Source organism: Nyctibius grandis, chromosome 27, assembly GCF_013368605.1.
Source record: "Nyctibius grandis isolate bNycGra1 chromosome 27, bNycGra1.pri, whole genome shotgun sequence".
In the NCBI taxonomy this organism is placed as follows: Eukaryota; Metazoa; Chordata; class Aves; order Nyctibiiformes; family Nyctibiidae; genus Nyctibius; species Nyctibius grandis.
Genome location: NC_090684.1, coordinates 5,390,153 through 5,412,361, shown reverse-complemented (window position 1 = coordinate 5,412,361; position 22,209 = coordinate 5,390,153). Strand labels below are relative to the sequence as shown.

Sequence of the window (22,209 nt, the reverse complement as noted above, 5' to 3'; positions counted from 1 at the left end):
GAAGGTTATTAAAGAGTTGTGCCTCCTCATCCCTTCCCCCACACCCAACTTCACCTCCCTCAGCCCCTCGCCCTCCTCTCGTGTTTCTCAGGCCAAGTCCTTTTGGATGTGTGGAGCCCCCAGCCGAGAGCTGGGCTCCAGCCTCGTCCTTTCACACCTGCGGCTCCCTCCTTGGGGCAGCCCCATGACCTGCACACAGCCAGGACCCCAAAGCCACCTCATCCTTTGAGCAACCCACAAGGAAAATGCTCTAAATTTCTTCCTTCCCTCCCTCTTCCTGGCAGTTGAGCTGATCATAGAATCACAGACTGGTTTGGGCTGGAACTAGATGGTCTTTAAGGACCCTTCCAACCCCCCTGCCACGGGCAGGGACACCTTCCACCAGACCAGGTTGCTCCAAGCCCCATCCAACCTGGCCTTGAACACTGCCAGGGAGGGGGCAGCCACAGCTTCTCTGGGCAACCTGGGCCAGGGTCTCACCACCCTCACAGCAAAGAATTTCTTCCTCAGATCTCATCTCAATCTCCCCTCTTTCAGTTTAAAACTGTTCCCCCTCGTCCTGTCACTCCATGCCCTTCTAAAAGTCCCTCTCCAGCTTTCCTGTAGCCCCTTCAGGTGCTGGAAGGCACTAGAAGGTCTCCCCGGAGCCTTCTCTTCTCCAGGCTGAACAGCCCCAGCTCTCTCAGCCTGTCTGCAGAGCAGAGGTGCTCCAGCCCTCTGAGCATCTCCATGGCCTCCTCTGGACTCACTCCAACAGCTCCATGTCCTTCTTCTGTTGGGGGCCCCATACTTCAGAAAAATATCCTAAATAGGAAATATACTGTTCAACAACTGAGCAGTGATCTTCGTGCTAACCAGCAACCCCCATTTTTCTTCTAAGTATCATCTAATCTGGATTTCACTTACATGAAATGAAGGGAACATGTAAAAGTCTAAAGCTGTGTATAGATAAATCACAGCTAGAAGATCTGGGTGCCCGATGGACAGGTTGATCCAAGAGTCCACCTGCAGAGTGTCCCTACTGCACAAGTCTAGAAAGGGTCAGACTACACAGCCCGTGTCCTGCACACTCAAGGGGGAAGCGCTGGCTCCCCAAGGAGCACAGAGTGACTCGTGTCCTTGTAGCCTTGATGTCCCTAGTGCCCCCCTAAGACAGTGTCCAGCCCAAGAGCCAGCTGCTCATTCCTCTTGCTGCTTCCCAAAGCTGTCATACAGCATCACCAGCCCTTGGCCTGACCTTGCAGCTTGTCAGGGTGCTCCAGAGGTTGGACTCCCCAAGGCTTCCAGTGCCAGACACTCCAGCTGGGTGCCAGGGTGGTTAATACCAACTGTTTTCACAGGGACAGCCTCCCACACACCATAGTCATGTCCAGACCAAGCCAGAAGCCTTAAAAATACACATTTGCTCTAGTTCTGCCAAAGTACAGCAAAGTCATTTGATGTTTGCTTACAGACAGACCTACAGAATACATTCTCAACAGCTGCCTTTGAGCCCTACTTAGCAGGATCACCTCAGCTTCCTTCCTAAATTATTGCCCAAGTCTACAGTTACACAAGCTCTAGCATGTGTTTCCTCCCACACCAAAACAGCTTATGTTGGCATCTTCCCTTACCTGGAGGGGCAGGTAAAGGACAAGGAGAGGAATTTAAACTCGAGGCCTCCTGGAAATCCCAGCAGCTGCCCTGGGCAACTTCTTTCTCCCAGATTAAAATAGGATGTCTCCATCCCAGCGGTGCTTTATTTGCCTGGTTCAGCCCAGAGTTCGGACAGGTCACGTTGTGAAAACAAGCTTTGGAGCCAAAAACCTGCCAAGCTACTGAAGCCAGTGGAATAAGAGGACAAGTTGATATGATTAACATGGAGCCACAGAGACTCCAAGGGCTCTACAGCTCAGAGAAGATTTCCCCAAGTGTTACATTTTAGCACTGATAAATCCCCAGGGACCAGGGCCTCCCTGGAGAGTTGCACACTTGGCTACACGCTCTCCAATGAGGCAACATGTAACCCCCAGTTCCTGGTTAACTGCTACAACCTAGACAACATGATGTTTCAGCTAGCAGAAATCCCTTTTCTATGGCTCATTTAAGTCTCATTATGCAAATGGCTTTAACCAGGAGATCATCACAACGGTGACTTACTGCCTTGGGTCTGCAGAGCCCTGATCCCTGCCAGGAAGGAGAGAGAAACCTGTTTGCCTGGTGCAAAAGGGGGAGAAACAAAAACCCTCTTCATTCATCCATGCCGCTTCTCAGGAAGGCTCTAGCAGGACCCTGCCTGCTCACAGGGCTCTTCCCTCCTTCCCCTTGGTGCCCAGCATCACCTTCCCTTCCTCTCTCTCCCCCATGGATCACCATCAAGCACACAGAGGTTGTTCCTGACAAGCATCAGCCAGGCTGCCCCTGGGAGCAATTCCTGCTCCAGAAGGCCCCAGATTTCTCTGTAGCCACAGCAGCACTCTGATGAGCCAGCCAAGACAGACTAACACGTGAGCAATCAGGAGTCTGAGCTCTGGGAAGACTCAGAGATCTACCTAAACCACCACATTCCTGAGTTTGCAGTTAAAAACCCACCCCCACCCCACCCCCAACCACCCTAATGCCCCCCCACCTGCTCAGCACCACTTTTTGGGTTTCTTGCTCACTAGCAGATCCACAGAAGTTCAACCTCAGACCATCAAACACTTCTCTACTTAACAACCTCCTCAACACAAGGAAAACCCGCTTCCTCCTCTCTCACCCTTTTCCAAAGGGACAGGGAGGAGCAGCACCCAGGAACAGCTCCGTACTCATCATACCATCCATCAGGAGTACGGAGCTCCAGAGGTACACACCCCCACTGCTTCACTGCCTTTTTCTCCTCCTCCCCTCCAGTCCCACCAACACAGAAGACTGCTCCTGAGGGGGCTGCTCAGTCCCTTGAGGGCTGGGCCAGGTCCTACCTCTCCTACTGAAGACCTTTGATGGCCAGTCTCCCTGCAGGAAGCTGGGCACAGTCAAGACTGTGATAGCTGAGGAAAGTTTGAAGACTCAAGCAGTCAACCCAAGAGTCCTAAGGATCTGCTTCCCTCACTGCTACAGGACTTCCAGGCTCCTGAGGGCATTAATATACCTTAATTGCCCTGACCAGCCTCACCTGGGACCTCCTCCCACACTTTCTACCCATGGCCCAGGAGCTCCTGGCCTGAGCTATGTTGTAGGTAGACATATGAAGAGTTCTGCCTCTGGCTTTATTTTGTGGATGGACTTCAGACCTGGATAGTAGGTAACTTTCCTCCAACCTGATCTCCTCTACGGACCTCAAATGTGCAGTCCATCCTATCCCCAGTCCCATCTCCCGCTGCTCCTCACTGAACACCTTGGATGGACCCAGAACCTTGTTCGCCATCTCACCTTGCCTGGGGCTTTCTATGAACCCTGCCATCACCACCCTGCTCTGCCTACCTGTTCCACCTCCCTGGCTGGTGAGGGCACTGCCTGTGCCCAAGTGACCCCCAGCTCAGCCTTCCTTGGGGAGCAGCCCCACTCCTGCTGCTCCCTACCAAGGTGAGATGTTTCAGTCACCTCCCATTTGAGTTCATCACCATTTCCTCATTAAGGAGCGGCTGCATTTATACTTCTTGTCCTTGCCAGTTCCCGTGAACTTGTTCCTCTACTCCTGGTTGACTGCAGTAAACTTACAGGCTTGGTCTAAAGAAACTGCCACTGAAATGACACCAGTGTCTTCTTGTGAGACCATGACTGAAAAGAGGGACAACTTTCTCACCTGCTTGGTGTGCAAGGTGGTTCTACAGTGTTGCTCCTGAAATGAGCCCCACACCGCACTGCAAGGACAGCAGATGGAGGCATCTGTCAGAAGCTGAACACTGGAAATCACAGAATGGTTTTGGTTGGAAAGGACCTTTAAGATCATCAAGTCCAACCATTAACCCAGCACTGCCAAGGCCACCACTAACGGTCAGCAGATTTAGTAGATCGGTCTACAAAAATATCAGCTCAATGGTAAGAGCCCTGGAATATAAGAAATTAATAGGGAGGTACAGGGAGCAAAACTAAAACCATCAAAATGCTGCTGTAACTCCATGACACAATGACATTTTAATCAGTATAGTGGTTCTGGGCCATCAATCTGAAAAAACATTATGGTGGAACTGGAAAGCTATGGAGAAGGGCAAGAAAAATGGTCCAAAGTTTGGGATAGTTTCTGTTCAGAGGACGTGTACACAGAATTTCCCAGTCTAGGAAAAGAAAGACTGGAAAGTAAGATGAAAGAAGTCTACAAAATCATTTTTTGCTTGGACATGGTCGGTTGAGGACTGGTTACGCTCACGTCAGAAAGTTAACAGAAAAATATAACAGATGAAAAAGAAAACCCACGGGGTGTTAAACATACTATGTCTTTTTCAGAGCTCTGGTAGCTGGAAAATGAACAGTACCAGTGAAGTCTTGCGTGTGGTCATTATGTCTTTGTTCTCTTTTCTAGGCATCCACTATTGGTCTCCATTCTGATTTCCTTCTCCATGTTGGTCTCTGCTAGAGACACGATGGATGGACCTTCAGACTAATCCAGTCTAACCCAGACTAATCCAGCGCAACTTCTGCGTTTATATTTTGCTTTGAAAGCAGTGCCACCTCCCTTCCCGTTTGCCATAAGCTCTCTTCGCACCGTGCTGGAACTGCTCTTCACCTCCCACATCCACACGACGAGCACGGGTAGGGCTTTGCCAAATTCAGCCTCCCGCTGCCGACTGGGCCACTGGAAATGGGTCACAATTTGTCCAGTCAAATCACACAACTGTAGGAAATTCAGAGTCACTTCCACACCGTCCAAACCAGTTTGAAAGCTGAATCTGCACATCCCTGATGACAAGTATCTGCAGATTAACTCCTTTTCCAGTATTTCTGCACACCTCCACCACCAGCAGCTGCTGGCTTGCCAGGAAGAAACTAGACCTGATGGACCCAGCTTCCAGGTGGCCTCTCACGCTACATATGGTTGAGTCACCATCCCTGGAGGTGTTTATTTAAAAAACATGTAGACATGGTGCCTAGGGACATGGGTTAGTGGTGGACTTGGCAGTGTTAAGTTTATGGTTGGACTCAATGATCTCAAGGATCTTTTCCAACCTAAATGATTCTATAGATGGCTGGGACAGACCTCTGTGAAGATTTGTGTCCTCATACAGAAATGCTGGTGCTGTGGTGGGTTGTCCTCTAGCTGCAAAGTAACACCTTTGCACATGGATAATTCTGGCCAGATATTCCAAATCATCCGGTTAGGCTGATGTTGGCAACTGGCCCAGTATCATCATTGCTTCCCAGTGTTTTGTCCAGCACTCACCACCACCTTTGCTCTTTGGACCCAGAAATTCCTAAACACCGATTCTTCCTGAATATTTGCTTGAAACTGAGTTTTAACTCACAGCCTAAATCCATGGTTTTCCTATTGGTATGTTCTTAACACAGCAAGCACGGCGTGTAACTGCAACACCTTCTGCCATCCAAGGCTGCGCACAGGGATGCTTGCCAATAACTTTCACTCCTGGGCCACCATCAGCGTTCCCAGGACTCCAGTTTTTCTGTGACTAAGAAGTTCTTAACAGATCACAGGAGTTCAAGGATGAACAGGGCAGAAAAATAGAATCTGTTCTGCAGATAATGTGTCTGGATGAGGAGCAGTTCCAACAACCTTCAAAGACCTTGACTGCTGGAAGTCCCTTTGCTCCTGCTGTTGGCGCAACTTTCCTACATCAGCACACCAAGTGGCTTCTCTTGGCTCTCAGTGATCCTTTCAACTTCACATTAATGTTGTTCCAAGACAGACATCTCTTTCTCTTCCATAGATGGCTTGGCTTTGTCTTTTTGAATTGCAGCGAGTGTCTTCCATCACTAGATCACAAGGAAATAGCCCGTTCACTTTTTTCTACCAAATCCTACTGGTCGCATTTCTTCAAAACCTTGCAGTGAGGATTCTTCTCTGAATTTTCAATATCATATCATTGTCTCTAGAGAAAACTCAGTCTAACAGACCACTTTTCTAGGGTAAAAGACGTTCTGGAAGAAGCTGATGTGTTGTAGAATGTCAAACCTGGAATCCTCCCAGAGAAAGGAACTCGGCTTCATTAATTTCTTTGGAGATCGTTGGAAAATAGAGGACAGACTTTTGTCAGAAGACAGTTAGGATAGGTGAGTGATGTCTGTTGGAAGAGTATCACAACAGGTGACTGCACCACCAGACACAAGACACAAGGCTGCTTCTATCTCCTTTCAGATTGCCATCCCATCATGTTGGGTCTGGATGGAGTTAATTTTCTTTATAGCAGCCCATGCGGTGCTGTTTTGGATCTGTGAGGAAGACAGTGTTGATAACACACCAGTGAACAGTACTTGCACGACACCAAGGCTTTCTCTGGTTCTCACTCTGCATCCCCCCACAACAGTAGGCTGGGGATGGACAAGAAGCTGGGAACGGACATAGCCAGGACAGTTGCCCCAAACTGATCACAGGGATATTCCATACCATACAAAGTCATGCGTAGCAAATAAAAGCTCAATGAAAGGAAGAGGACACAGGGACATTTATGGTTACAGTATTTGTCTTCCCAAGTAAACATTATGCATGCTGAGACCCAGGAAATGGCCAAACATCTGCCTGCTGATGGGACACAGTAATTAAATTCCATATTTCGCTTTGCCTGCATGCAGCTTTTGCTTAACCTGTTAAACTGTCTTTATCTCAAATCACAACTCTTTCCTGCCTTCTATTGTCTCCCCATCCCACAGGAGAGGGGAGCAAGTGAGCAGCTGGGTAGGTGCTTGGCAGTTGGCTAGGGTCAACCCATCACACTCACATACGTGCAGGGAATATTCCCACTTTTCACACAGAACAACTCCCTCCTCACTACTGCTGATATCTGACAGGCTTGGCCAAGCTTATGCTTCTCCCACATTTTCTGGAACAAGCACAGAGGAGACTGCAGACATCTTCCTCACCGGTATCACTGGCTGCTCAAACAAATCATCTCCCATAAATCAGCCTCTTTGCTTTGCACCTTTACCAGTAAAGGACACACAACATCTGTGCCCACCTGCTCCATAAGCAACTTGGCCTCACCATCAGGCTACAGGACGCAGGTCACTGCTCCAGCCAACACAGTCCTTTCCTCAGGTGCTCAGCTGTCCTGCATGTGCTCCGAGCTCTGCAATACTTGGGCTGCACATCATAACGTAGGTCGTGAGGCCAAATTCATTCACATCATTCTCTCTCCACTGTCCATCAGCCCTTCATTAGCTGTTTCCCTATACTTAACTACGGGCTTTCTGCCCCAAAACACTCCATACACAGTGATCCCATGGATGCCCATGATAAGATCACCTTTACTTGCTTGCTCTATCACAGGCACTTGCCTCTTATACAGTAATCTCAATCATTAAAAGAGGTCAGTTCCATTGTATACCCTTCTTCACCCACCACTGCGTGTTCAGTGTATCATCTTCTCCTCCACTTGGTCTACCTCAAGCTCTTCAAAGCCGGGACCATCTTCTTCTTCCCTTGTAAAAGGCTGTCCTGCCTCTCTAAACCACTGGAGTTTTTCACACTGTCAAGACACATATGAATAAAGAACACAGGGCTGATACAGACTACGAGGCTCTCCAAACGTATCGCCAAAGCAACATCCTTCACCAAAACCCTGTACATACACTGGACATCCATGTGATAATAGAGAAAAACTTTGCAGATGAAAATTTTATTAAAATACAGAAAATAAGACTAGTAGCAAATAGTTTCACAGAATCCCAGACTGGTTGGGGCTGGAAGGGACCTCTGGAGATCACCCAGCCCAACCCCCTGCCAAAGCAGGGTCACCCAGAGCACGTTGCACAGGGTCGTGTCCAGGTGGGTTTGAATATCTCCAGAGAAGGAGACTCCCCACCCTCCCTGGGCAGCCTGTGCCAGGGTCTGGCACCCTCACAGCAAAGAAGTTTTTCCTCATATTGAGATGGAACTTCCCGTGTTTCAGTTTGTGCCCGTTGCCCCTTGTCCTGTCGCTGGGCACCGCAGAGTCTGGCCCCATCCCCTTGACACCCGCCCCTGAGGTATCTGTGAGCATTGATAAGATCCCCCTCAGTCTGCTCTTCTCCAGCTGAACAGCCCCAGCTCCCTCAGTCTCTCCTCGTAGCAGAGATGCTCCAGTCCTCTGACCATCTCCGTACCCTCCGCTGGACTCTCTCCAGTAGTTCCTGGTCTTCCTTGAACTGGGGGGCCCAGAACTGGACCCAGTTACTCCAGGTGTGGCCTCACCAGGGCAGTGTAGAGGGGGAGAAGAACCTTCCTCAACCCGCTGGCCAGACACTCCTGTTTCCCATGAACAGAAATCAGCAATGGAGTTCTACAGGGATCGGTGATGTTGAATATAACCATAAATGGACAAGAAAAAAAAAATGACAAATTCTGTTGGCAAAACAGTTATTCATGGCTTTAACAATAAAGACTGAAAAATTGCAAAACGCCCTACAAGACACAATGACATGGACAACAGCGAGTAATGAAACGCATGCACACAACACAAGGCAGAATACGCTGGGAAAATACACTACAAAGATCTACAAATTATGGTGGCAAAGACAGTTTGAGTGCACGTTCTCTGCTACGACTCAAAACTGAAGCACCATCAAACGAAGGTAGCAAGACACATGGAAAAGATACTCATGAAGAATTATTAAAGATGCCACCCCTGGGTAAAGAAATATACCTTTTTTTGCATCAACAAGTTATTATTAATTCTGTTTTAAAAAAAATACAACTCCCCTCCCCAAAAAAATAACCCCACCTTCAACATTGCACAGCTGGCAAAGGCCTTGTAAAAGCTTACAATAATAACAGTAAGAGACACGTATCTAGGTAGCTGTCAGCAGGGGTTTCTGCAGCTTCCATCTTCACATCATCTGTGCGAGGTTTTGAATAAATAACTTCATTATTACTGTCTAAAGTCTAATCACCAGATCACTTAAACAGCATTTATCAAACACTGACCATTGACCTTTTATGACAATTGACAGTTCTCAGGAATTCACAAGAGCTGTCACGCGCTAGAAAACATTAGGAAAACAAAAAAACATCTACGATTGGGGTTTGCAATTTACGTTCAGTTTCTAAGAGATAGGCCATGGAATTCCCAAGTGGGAAAGTCTAGGACTAATACAAAAAACCCCTAAATTCAAAATATAGAGAATACACTCACAAAAATGCCCATCTTCTGCATTCTCTAATACATATAATGTCCCAGAAGCAGAATTTGATGGGCCAAGTCTTGAAGTTTTTTTTAACAAAAAGCCTATAGTTTTCTAAATATACACATACTGTAAATCTCATTAAGATCTTCCATCTACCAGAAATATTCCTGTTTGTTTAAATAAGGAATTTCTTCTTGAAGTCGCTGAAATGAAGATGACTACGGTCCAGATCACCAGCTTCAGTATTTCAGCTTTGCTGCATTTTCCTACGCAACTCTTCAAGCGCTGCTTCTTGTTCTCTTAAGACTTGTTTAAGTCGTTTTATTCTTTCATCTCGTATTGTTTCAGCCAGGTCTGGGGGAGACAAAGGGAATATATCATCTCTGAAAGAACCTTCAAGAACTGAAGTATCATCTTTACAAGACACTAAAATTGGAATATTTGAGTTTGTAACATTACTATATTGAGCGTATGGGTCTTGCTCAGAGTCTGTCCGTAGAGGTGAAGTAACAGAGTCTGTGGAACTTGAGCTGGTATTGACTGAACTTGGACTTGTGGTTGATTTGCTTGAAGTTCTCCTTCTCCTTCTACTGCCTGACAGTGGTGAGGATTTTCTTTTTCTTTTCCTAGTCAAATTCTCTTCCAGATCCACAATTATCTGTACAGTCAAGAAACATACAAAATATGCCTCTGTTAAATTAAGCATCATTCTACATTACAGCATCACACTTCACTAAGCACAGATTGCAAGTTATTTGTTGCAAGCTTCTTAGAATTACTATATGGAAGATGTTTCTTTTAGCAATTTGCAATTTTAGCAAGTCCTTCCTTAGTCAACAGTGCACTTCTGCCTTTCCTGTGTACACCCATCATCTCCTGTTGCTGCTTAAGCACTGTAGTGTAACACAAAATCTTTCTATCTAACTTGACGGGACAATTCAAGATGTAGAAGAATTCTTCATGCTTACATTTCCAAAAAGCTCAAACATTAGCAATAATGTCCATGACAGGACCGCATTCCTCCCAGCTGTTTTGGTATTTATGTACTTTACTAAGAGCAGCCAGTAGATCTGCTCAAAGCAGGGCTCTTAACACAGAATTATTAAAACCTGAGAAAGCCTTTGACTGGTTAGAGTAGAATCATACAAAAGAAAATTTAGAAGACTATGGCTGAACAGAACTACTTTGGATGGATAAAATCATTTTAACGCATTAAGATGGAAGTCCTTACGTTGAGGGAACCTTTCCAGAAGCACCCAGCCAACGACAAAGGACAAAGTTTATAAAGACATTTGTAACTCTAAAGATTAGAGAGATACACAGGGAAATTTCTATTAATAAACCCACACATGACTAAGTGGATACCTTGCTTTGAAAGTCAGCCACACCTAATCATGGCAGTGACTGAAATGCCTTGAAATAATGGCACTTGCCCGATTTCAAACTCAAGGGCAAAGCCTCACAAGAAATTATTCTTCTATTATTCTGCTTATATCCATTGCACTACTGGATAAACATAACTGTTTGCAGAAGGCTAAATATAAATCAGGATGCAGAGGCATGGCTTCTATTCCCGTAAAGACTATCCCTTTGACTGTACAGGCACCACTAGAGGGTCCAGTCTTCTTCAAAGCATTTGTTCTTCACATTTCCTCCAGTGGAACCCAGAAAAGAGGATAAAAATTCTTAGATGGTACTCAAGGCGTACTGAAATCACACAACTCTGCTGCGGTACACAAACAAGTTCTAGGAACAATCCTCACAGGGGCCGTAACAATTACTGACTTGCCCTGATGGATCCGGAGGTGGGAGGGTCCAACCAAGCACGCAGCTCTGTACTGACTATACATGTGCTGCTTTCTGAATGCGTTGCAGTACACGTTTTAGCACTGAAAAATTTCAAGATACCTTTTCCTCTTTAACATGTTGACGTCGATTTGTTATTTCCACATCTAACGATGATGAACTGCAATAACCACGTTTCCTTTTCAAGATGTTACTGGAACAAACCCTTTCTTCTGGTTTCTCACAAGAGGTCCTTAATGGTATTCTATTAAGGTACACTCTCTCCTCCTTAAAGAGACCAAATTTATTCCTTAATTCCAAGTATTGTTTCCAATGTGGCTTCTCTTCAGGTTTGATTTCAGTAAGCTTTCCTGGTGAATCCATCTTTCCACACTGGATCTGAAATACAGAAACAGTGAGAGCTCCATCAATCACTCTCTCTCTTTCTTTCTCCATACATATAAACTAAAAACTAGTTACTAGAAAGACATTTGTTTTGTCTGCCGTTCTCCAAGAGTTACATTTAACACAGGTAAGCCAATTTCGAGAAATTATATCTATATTATCATAGGTCTGACATTCTTGTTAGCTATTTAAAACTCCCAAGTACATCGTGGAACATCCAGAAAGTGCACAGTCCAACTAGAAAACCACCGAAGTAAAAGAAGCAACAAGGGAATCACTTATTCTACAACTTCAAAGTTACAAGGGAAGATGACGGAAGATCAGACAGTGTCTTTACAGTGTCACTTTCAGACTGTTAAGTGCATTTCCTATTTGCATGGTGGTTGATTATACTAACAGAGCACTATTAGCCATCTCTCACATCTAACCACAGTGTAACTTGAGCTGTTTCTGATCTTCAAGGTCAATCTCACACCAGTACCGTCTGGCACCCACTAACTTGCAAATTTATGGATTAAAAGCAGCAAACATCTGATATGCTATTTTTCACAGAGGCTAAAGCAGATGAGAATGCTAACACTTGGCATCACACAGCACTGAGGAAAAAAAAAAAGTCTATTTGAACCATTTTTCAAGTAAGGAACAATCACAAAAAGAGGCCCTACAGTCTGTTGCAATGATTTAAACGTCTAAAATTTGCAGAAATATGCTTAGCTGACATTTCTCTTCTGCCTCATCAACACAAGCAACTATAAACTAGCTTCAGAATTATTTTTTTATGTGGAGGCAAATTCATTCCGGTCTCTTCAGCAACTGAAAACTTGACCTACAATCCTTCATGAGTAGAGTCTGTGGGATTTGAGGCTAAGGGCTTTTTACATATTTTTGACATTATGATCTTAAAATAATATGCAGGTCCAGCCTGAAGGGGGAAAGCCATTAAAGATCTCAAGAGTTTTTCTTCTCATGAAACTATGAGTCAAAGGAGGTGGATCCCTCCCCATGATGGCATGAAAGGAAGGAAAGGCAGCTCCTGCCTTTGGCTGGCTGAGCTAGCGGAGCCTGGAGCTGACTTAGTGCAACCTCACAGTTTGTCCCTGGATGACAAACCCTGCTCTCCCACCTTGTTCTCCTCTTGTGTAGCTGCAAACTTCTCCACCTCACATCACACCCACAACACAGTCAATGGCTGCCCTGTGAGAACGTGGCATTAACAACGTTAGAAAGCAGACAGCTCCCAGAGCTCAAACAATGAACAACTTTCCTATAGTTTCAGTTGCAACCCACAATTTATCTCGAGAGGAAATAAAAAGTCACCTTCTCCCTGCCCCTTTCTTTTCTTTATGCATTTTCTCACTTGCAGAGTGCAATCTCATTGCAAAAAAAAAAGATCATTTATTGAATAGAACCATACTTTAGACCAGCATTTCCAGCGACAGGATACCTTGTTACAAAAATCTGTGAACTTATTAATAGCCATTTTATCCAAATAGAACCAGGACGATATAACAATTCAGCAGAGACTGAGATGGGCATGTTTATCGGAGAGAGTTACCTTTTGCCAGTCTTCACTGAAAGTACACTCTTGCTTACACTGAGGTAAAACAGCACTTGCTGCTTTGGGGGAATTAATCTTTTCTTTGCCATTTTGGCATACATTTTCCTGTGTCCCTACTGCTGCAATAGGGGTGACTCCACTTGAAATGCTCTCGGTGAAGGGCAAACTCTTCCTCTGGTTAACAGTGGAATTCTGCTGATTAGCACTTGGTGTCACCAGACTCACAGACGCAGATTTTAAGTCATTTCTTAAGCCAGCTGGTGAAGAATTTTTTGAGTTTGGACATATTTTTGGATCTTTCTGAGACAGCACCATTCCTTTGTTTTTTGACAATACCAGATTCACTACTTCATTGCTTATTTTATCGACTGCAGTAGAATCAATTAGCTTGGATGTCTCCTTTTTAAGCGAAGCATCAGAAGAGGAAGATGCTTTTTTGCCAGCTTGGGCTGACAGAACATCAGAGCCTCTTTTTGTCAACAAATAGAATCTCCCTTTGTACATGACCAGAGCGTTATCTTTCATAGGTGGGATTTTTGTTTGGCTTCCACCAGGACCATTAGAACACGGTGGTAAAATATTTGCAGAGTTAACTTCTACATTCTTTGTGTCTGACAAAGTTTTCAAGATCTTCGAAGCCACGTTACTTGATGACTTGACAGCAATAAGGCAATCCGGTGACGACTGGGGACGTTTTCGCACAATCCATTTCATTGGAGTTTGCTTGCACTGTTGACCACCAGACGTTACTGTCTCAGGAGAAGAACTATTTCCCTTCTGTGTAGCTGTCATTATTAATGCTTTTGAAATTTCTGTGGCAGTTTTTGCAAAAATGGCTTCCATACGCTTGGGAAGTGCTGTCTTCACTGTGTTCACAGGTGACACGTAAATAACAGTTGGCATTTTTGCACTGTCAGCTCCTCCAGACGCATTTATTGCTGCAGCTGCCAGTATTTTTTGCTGTATTGCAGGAGGTAACAAAGAAGCTGGGACAGATTTCACTTCTGCATCAGCTGGTATCTGGAGGTGGTGGCCAGAGGGCAGTACTGGAGACATCGAAGTGACTAGAACACTTTGTGTGTTCACCAACATGGATGCAGCGTTACTCTGGTCGGATGAACTCGTTACAGTAACCTTCTGCAAAGACTGTCTATCAACTGAAGCACAACTGCCCGGGATGTTAGCAGCCGATTTTGGAATTAAGATTTCTTTTCCAAAATCTGCCCTAACACTTTCCTGTTTGTCTAATGTCCTTGTAAGAATAATCTGTCCAGGATTAGGAGGGTGACAAACAGGCATCTTAATAGATGAAGGTGCAGTAGTATTGGCAAGCTGTGTCTTAAAAGTAAGATGAACTGCACTAGAAATATTCGCTTTAGAATTATTTGGCATGGCTGAAGACTGAACTATTGGCTCAAAGCTTCCAGAAGACTTATAAATTGGAAGTAATTTCAGAAGGTTTTTTCCCTCTGGTCCCGTCGTCTGAACTACTCGGTACACACAGCCTGCAACGCTTAACAAAACAAAGAAAAGAGAAAAGAAAAACGAAAGATAGTGTAAGTGAACACAGCACAGATATTTTAATTAATGTGCATCAGTGAACTGTATACCCAATGCTGCTACGCCTTCGCAGCTGATTAACTACTGAAAACTGCCAGCTCTAATCTTCAGGAACTTCACTAGCAAAACTCATACTGATCTACTTCGTGTACATTTTGGGTTAGCATTGCAGAATACCACAGACTATCTGAAAATAACGTTTACATCACAGAGCAGCGAGAAATGGCACCCTTTGGAGATAAAAATAAGTTAAAAGACCCAGAAAACACCTTACGTTCTCCTCCTTTTCTACTTACAGGGCCTTTCATTTTGAAAGAGAAAAATCTTATCTCCAGATTTCACAGAAAAGCCGTATTTTTTGCTTTCCCATCTCCCTGTTACTATTAATATCCCTACTTAGTGCTACGAAGTATGAATTTCAGGAAAGCCTCAGGAAAATACAGGCAGATTAAGTGCATGGTAAGATGGAAAGAGAAATTATTTCAGACACACACATAGAAAAAAGAAATTAAGATGCAGAATACATTTACTTTGTGGAATAGGATGTAGGATGACCAACTCCTATGCCTACATCTCACCTGCCCGCTCGTTCTTTATGCAGATATAAACTACAAAGGTGGTCATCTTCAAAGAGATGAAAAAAAACCCTCAAATGCTATCAAGGTACATATATTTATCAGAACAGAAGTCTAAGTCTAGGAAGGAAAAGGCCTAAAAAATGAGGAGGAATACATGGAAACAGCACGAGTGAAATCTGAAGAGTAAATACAGATTTTTTGCAGGTGAAGATGGGAACTCAAACCAGCAAACAGACAGATAGACCCTTCTCTAACCAAAAGTTAGTTGTGATTGCTTCAAATGCCAAGATTTTTCAAGTCCATTGCAAGACAGAGAATCTTTCCCACTTCAAGTGAGTTTGCCTGAATGCAGGCATCTTCCCCAAAGAACTCTTGGACTCTCAGAAGAACAATCTAATGCCCAAAGCACTGCAGAAGTGACATGACATGTCAAGAGCCACGTGATCAAAAAAGAGTTTCCCTCACTAGTAAACAAGAGACCAAATGAACTGGAAGTAGGTTTTATGGTCTTGACATCAGATCCAGAATGATTAAAAGGCAAAGCTGCCAAATCCACTTTCAGTCACCGAGAGCATTCTAGCTCTGTCCCATTGACTTTCTACATCAATAAATTAACTGAGAACATGGACATGAGATTATTTCCCACTCCCAGTCCAGATGACATCAGTATTGTGTTCTGTTTACTGTCAAGTAGTTTTGAAACACTGGCAATTTTTCTGGCAGTGAAGCATTACAGTTTGGGCTTCCAACTCAGCTTGGAACAGAGTGACTAGGAGATATCATTCACGTGTCCCACCGTTGTATCTGCTCAAGAAGTCAGCCAAGACATTGCCTTTTCCCATCACATGAGAAGCCACAAGGATGCTCTTCACTCCCAGAGTTGGACAGCTCCTGCTACAGTCTGAGGGGTCACGTTCCCCTTGGTGGTCAACATAAATAACCATGCTGTCGTCTGTCTAAAACATAAAGGCTTTAGACATGCAGCGCTTTCCTCGCTGTAACCTTCAAATTAACTCCCATGAACAATATTTTGGTACAATGCCTCATTTCTAGGTGTACTGTGTGAAAAAGCAGACATTTAAGTGATTTATCAGTGCAGTGGACAGGAAATTCTGCAACACTTTTGTTTTAAAAACAACATGCTGAAAAAGAAAACATGGGCAATACACCACATGGCTCCTAGTGGCAGGTTTTAGTAGTAAAATGGAGTTGGATGTTTTGGAATCAGAAACGACAGTCGAGAAGGACTAGCACTGAAGGGTAATGATCTTACAGCACCATTTTTGCTGAAACAAAGAGCAACTAGAAATATTTGTATATTTGAACTTAATTAAAGCAGAAAAGACTCATTTTTGGAGCACTTCAAACCTCCTAGCACTGCTGATAATGCAGAATTAGGAAGACCAGCACTGAGCTGCTGGACAGCTTTTTGCAACTGTATCTGTCGTATGCTTTGAATGTCTCGATGCTTCTTTAATAACCCCATGATTTACAGTCTTAACTTCTCTTCTATATAGAAGAATTAATATTCTGAAGGCAAATTCAGAAGGAAATTTTCAGCAAGTTCCACAGACATGGAACTGCTGAACCACTACAGCTTTTACAGAGCAAACGGGCACTCGCCTCCACTCCAACTAACTAGCACTGCAAACAGGCATCAAAGGGCAGAAGAAACCTCGGACAAGGCACGCTCCTCCACCTGCCAAACAAGGGGACACATCTAACTTCTGGGCAAGAGGAGGGGGAGCAGATCAGAGAGAGAGGAAGCAAGAAAAACAGAGAGAGAAAGAGAGAGACGAGCTAGAGGATGCATTTACATGAATATTTTCTTCAGCAGCAACGCAGTTTCCAGTGCTCACCTCCATCCTTCTCGTTTCTACCTTGAGTCACTGTTCACCTCCCTTTCAATGGACTTAAATAAACTGGTTTTGACACTGTGCTACAAACAGGATCCTTTAAATAGGCTGAGGAAGAAACTTCCTTTAAAAAATCCAGTTTGTCTGAACTCCAGATCATTCTGCTTTTAATGATTACACAAGACAACCACAGCTTTTTATCTTCATGCTCTATGCAAAAAGAGCTAGAAACCCCAAAATTAAAGTTTTCTGGAAAATAACATTCCTTTACTGGAAACAAATAGCCCGTACTTACAGGACTGCAGAATGACAAGAAGCTAAAAGACAGACGAGGAAGAAGGAAAGGAAACAGAGAGCAGCGTAGGGGAAAGGGACCTGGGGGTCCTAGTGGACAACAGGATGACCATGAGCCAGCAGTGTGCCCTTGTGGCCAAGAAGGCCAATGGCATCCTGGGGTGGATTAGAAGGGGTGTGGTTAGCAGGTCAAGAGAGGTTCTCCTCCCCCTCTACTCTGCCCTGGTGAGGCCGCATCTGGAATATTGTGTCCAGTTCTGGGCCCCTCAGCTCAAGAAGGACAGGGAACTGCTAGAGAGAGTCCAGCGCAGAGCCATGAAGATGACTAAGGGAGTGGAACATCTCCCTTATGAGGAGAGGCTGAGGGAGCTGGGTCTCTTTAGCTTGGAGAAGAGGAGACTGAGGGGTGACCTCATTAATGTTTATAAATATGTAAAGGGTGAGTGTCATGAGGATGGAGCCAGGCTCTTCTCAGTGACATCCCTTGACAGGACAAGGGGCAATGGGTGCAAGCTGGAGCACAGGAGGTTCCACATAAATATGAGGAAAAACTTCTTTACGGTGAGGGTGACTGGCACAGGCTGCCCAGAGAGGTTGTGGAGTCTCCTTGTCTGGAGACATTCAAAACCCGCCTGAAAGCATCCCTGTGTGATATGGTCTAGGCAATCCTGCTCCGGCAGGGGGTTGGACTAGATGATCTTTCGAGGTCCCTTCCAATCCCTGATATTTGTGATTCTGTGATTCTGTGAAATGTTCAGATGAGATATTGAGAAGTTGTATTCACACATATTTACTCAAACATCTAAGAAAGAGGAAGGAAAGATGCCATTTGTCAAAGTTTTTAGATGCTTTTGCTATTTCAGATATAACTTGAAAATATAGACCTCACATCACTAGAGACTTTTCCAGGTGACACAAAGAAATAACCAGGACTGACGGTTCATATACCAAAATAAAATAAAGCATTTTCAGCTTTTTCATAGATTACTAAGTGATGAAGAGGAGAGCTAGAAGCTGGTTTAATTCACTCTGCAGACCATTGTTTCTTTGAAGAATATGTTTTAAGAATCCCTTAAGCAGAGTGAAAGAATCTTTCCATCAGTATTCCCCTTTAAGAGTGTCAGATTAATTTCATTTCAGAACAAGCTAATTTCTTTTCCTGAAAAACAATAATAATAGCAATTCTGTAAACCATGCCAAGTTGTACTTGGGGATTTTTCCCATAATTACTGAGGTATTGTTTTCTTTCTCCTCTTCATCGTCCTTTACTTCCCTACCCCAAAAATATAAACCTCCTCAAATCTCACATATTAACACTCAGAAATACTTCTGTTGTTATGATACTTTAGCATGGCCCAAGGCCTCAATATAAGGCAGATCCATGACGAGAACTTGAGGACAACAGGCTCATGGAAGAAAAAAAAAACAGTGGTGGACTGGTAGAAATCTTATCTAATGTTACCACAGAAACTATCAAATTCAGGCAGTCGGCTTTCTTAAAAAAAAAAAAGATTCTGTAATATTCACAGAGGGAACTGTCAACTAGATGACATTTTTCTTGACTGAAAAAAGTCATTATTTCTTTAGGTAAATAGTCTGCAGGGCAATTCTGCAGGCAAATTCCTGTTTTCTTCACTTCCATGACCAGGGACGCCAATTTTATTGTCTCCAGTTCTCATCCCACACTGTTTATTACTCTCACTAAGCAGCAGGCTCAAATAACAAAATCCTGAGCATTTAAAAATTCATCTTCTGTCCCTAACTTTTGCAGCAACAAAAATACCCTCAGAATATTTTCAGTAAATAAAACAATTCGCCAAATCCATTGCGACCACTGGGGCATCCCAACACATGACTGCAACAGAAATCATGATCATACCATCTAAAAAAATACATCAGCGGAGATAAAGACAGAAAGACTTGTTCAAACTTCAATTATACTTTAAAGCTGTCAGAAGAAACACTCCCTTTCAGCAGAAGCAAGCTACTTCTTAGTCTGCCTTTCCTCCCAGCTTTAGAAAGACAACTTTCATCTTCTATTAATATGAATAAATCAAACAGGGACTACAAGCCACTACAAAGTTCAGACAATCAACTTCATTTATTTTAATGGGTTAAATCTAAGAATCTGAATCTAAGAAGTGGCAAAATAACATTTATTATTAATTGGAAGCATGCATCTAGGGACAAAGCACAATTAATTCACTGTAGTCTATATTTATTTTATATAGAATCACAGAATCACAGAATCAATGAGGTTGGAAGAGCCCTCTGGGATCATCGAGTCCAACCATGCCCTGACACCACCCTGTCAACTAGACCAGGGCACTAAGTGCCATCTCCAGGCTTGTCTTAAACCCCTGCAGAGATGGTGACTCCACCACCTCCCTGGGCAGCCCCTTCCAATGGCTAATGACCCTTGCTGAGAAGAAATGCTTCCTAATGTCCAACCTGAACCTCCCCTGGCCAAGCTTGAGGCTGTGTCCTCTTGTCCTGTCGCTGGTTGCCTGGAAGAAGAGGCCGACTCCCACCCCGCTACAACCTCCCTTCAGGTAGTTGTAGACTGCACTAAGGTCACCTCTGAGCCTCCTCTTCTCCAGGCTAAACACCCCCAGCTCCCTCAGCCGCTCCTCGTAGGTCAGACCCTCCAGACCCTTCACCAGCTTGGTTGCCCTCCTCTGGACTCGCTCCAACACCTCAACATCTTTCTTGAAGTGGGATATAGCCGTATCCCATCCATGTATTAGCTGAATATTGTAATAAAATATTGTTTGTTATTATTACCTCAAGGAAATCTGGAAATCTATGCTGAGTTTGCATACGAAGCTAGGAATCCTCTCCGGAATTTAGATCCAAGCTATTCCTAATGGCTTGAGGTTTTATTGTAATCCAGAAGCTTTCAACAATGGCAGAAAAAACATTTTCGGTTTGACAATAATTCTGTATGGAAACACTTTCACTCATTGCAGAATATTCCCTGGAGTACAGAGAATTATCCTAGGATGTGCTAACTGCCAGGAAATGGGCCCTGTGCTCTATCATAAACCACAGCTCTACCCATCAACGACCAGATCATCCTTCAGCCACAAAACCTTTGGCAGAATTGCAGAGAACATCAACAGCGCGAAAGCAACATCCCGCAGCCACAGCAACCCCGTGGCTCCAACGAGCAAACCCGAAACTCTTCACCGAAGAGACGCAGTAATCAGAGAACTCAGTAACCGGGAGCCAAACCACGACTCGAGCAGTCGGCCCCTGCTGAGCTCCTGCCAGTTTAAGGCAGGAATGTAAACACGAAGTCTCAGGCAGCCTAGAAAATTTCCTTGGCATGATCAGAGTCAGCATCATCCAGCTCACATCGGGGCTACAGTTCCATGTTTATGTTGTAGTTGAATTAACAAGTTGGCGTAAAGCCGTTCTACTACTGTAAAAGGTTAAATCCCTGCACAGAATCACAGGATTATGGGGGCTTCACTCTGCTCCCCATCCTTGTCCTGGTTCTTACTGGATTTATCTCTTCTCTGGCGCCAGAGCTCGTGAATCAAGTTAATTTAGACACTAGAAAGTTGTTCACAGTCTTGTCTATCTGTGGCCTTTCTTTATAATTAGCAAGGAATTTAACAGAGACCTCGGATTCTCGAAGACTAAGCGCAGGCAAGAATCGTTGACGACTATAACTCAGTTATCAGTCCCAGAGGCAGATCCTATCTACAAAACACGCAGTTTGCACCAGAACGTGCCGTTATCTTCGCTGAAAGGAAAACTGCTGACAGGAAGGTTGGTTCTGTCTAAAGGTTACACAGAGCAGGCCTTTTAGAGCCCACTCCGAGGCCTGCTCTTACTAAACCGCCTGGTACCATCCGCACAAGCCTGACCGCACCGCGACCTCACGACCCTCACGCAAACCCAAACCCAAACCCCTGACAGCGAAGGAGCGAGCGGTGTCGCGCCGGGGCGAGCTGGGCGAGCGCACCACGTGCTAGCGGGACACAGGCGCACCGGGAGGAGGCGCCATGGCGCCGCCCTCAGCCCCGTTCCCCCTCCATCCTCCTCATCGGCCTCTCCCCCTCCTCCGCCGGGAACGGTGCCACCCCCCAAACCAACACCCCAACACCGGCGACGCCTCGCCTCCTCCCCGCTCCGGGAAAGGGGGCGGACGGCGGAGCCGGGCTCCTCCCGCGCCGCCGCTTCGCACCGCGCTAGGCCCCAAGGCCCCGCCCAGGGGGGAGCGGAGGGCGGCGGGACCGTACCTGGCGGGTCTCTCCCTGCTCGGCCGTGCCGGGCGCTCCCGAGCTGTCCGGAAGAACAGCGGTACCGGAGCGGCGGCGGCTCGTCTGCGGAGGCGCTGCCCGCCTACCTCAGCCCGACGCCGGGAGGGGGCGAGCGCTGGGCCGGTCCGCGCCGCGCCGCCCCGCGCCGCCCGGGGCCCGGTACTCACAACTGCGCGGCGCTGCCCAGCCGCTCCTCTCGGCTCTGCGGGGCCGCCGGCGGGCGGCTGGACATGGCAAGCCGGTATCGGCGGCGCGCCTCACACCGAGGGCAGCGCCTCGCTGCCGCTCAGCCTCCCCGGCGCGCGGATTGGCCGCCCGCAGCGTTCCGCCCCCCGTCGGCGGCCTCTTCCGCTCCGGCTACTTCCGGGAGAGGGCGGAAGTGGAGCGCGGCGCCGCCGGGCGGCCGCAAATGCACAAGGAGAAGCGGCGGCGCTTCCGGCGGCAACCGGAAGTGGCGGCGGAAGTGAGGGGCCGCTTCCTGCCGGGCCGGGTTGGAGGCTGGAAATGGCCGGTGTCGTTGCCAGCGATGGCCCCGATGGGGGCGGGGGGGAGCCCCGGGCCTGGCCTCCCCCTCCGTCACCCTGTCGGGCCTTGGGGATGGGGGGGGCTGAGCCGCCAGGGCAGCCCCAGCGCTGGGGCCCAGCCCGGGCAGGAGGCGATGCTGCTCCAGG

At 45.9% G+C, this 22,209-nt stretch overlaps 1 protein-coding gene across 2 annotated transcripts; it reads right to left on the bottom strand.

The window, feature by feature from the left end:
• Window positions 1-7,772: 7,772 nt before the first annotated feature.
• Window positions 7,773-21,834, bottom strand: LRIF1 (ligand dependent nuclear receptor interacting factor 1). 2 transcript variants are annotated; one of them, XM_068419351.1, is made up of 5 exons: window positions 21,706-21,834; window positions 12,977-14,492; window positions 11,140-11,415; window positions 9,691-9,889; window positions 7,773-9,585 (listed from the first exon to the last, which is right to left on the bottom strand). In XM_068419351.1, the coding sequence occupies exons 1-5, from the start codon at window positions 21,768-21,770 to the stop codon at window positions 9,479-9,481; spliced, it is 2,163 nt and encodes a 720-aa protein (XP_068275452.1). In that variant the 5' UTR covers window positions 21,771-21,834; the 3' UTR covers window positions 7,773-9,478. The 2 variants fall into 2 exon arrangements, with proteins under 2 accessions (XP_068275452.1, XP_068275451.1); XM_068419350.1 differs by having other exon boundaries at window positions 7,773-9,889.
• Between the last annotated feature and the right edge of the window lie 375 nt (window positions 21,835-22,209).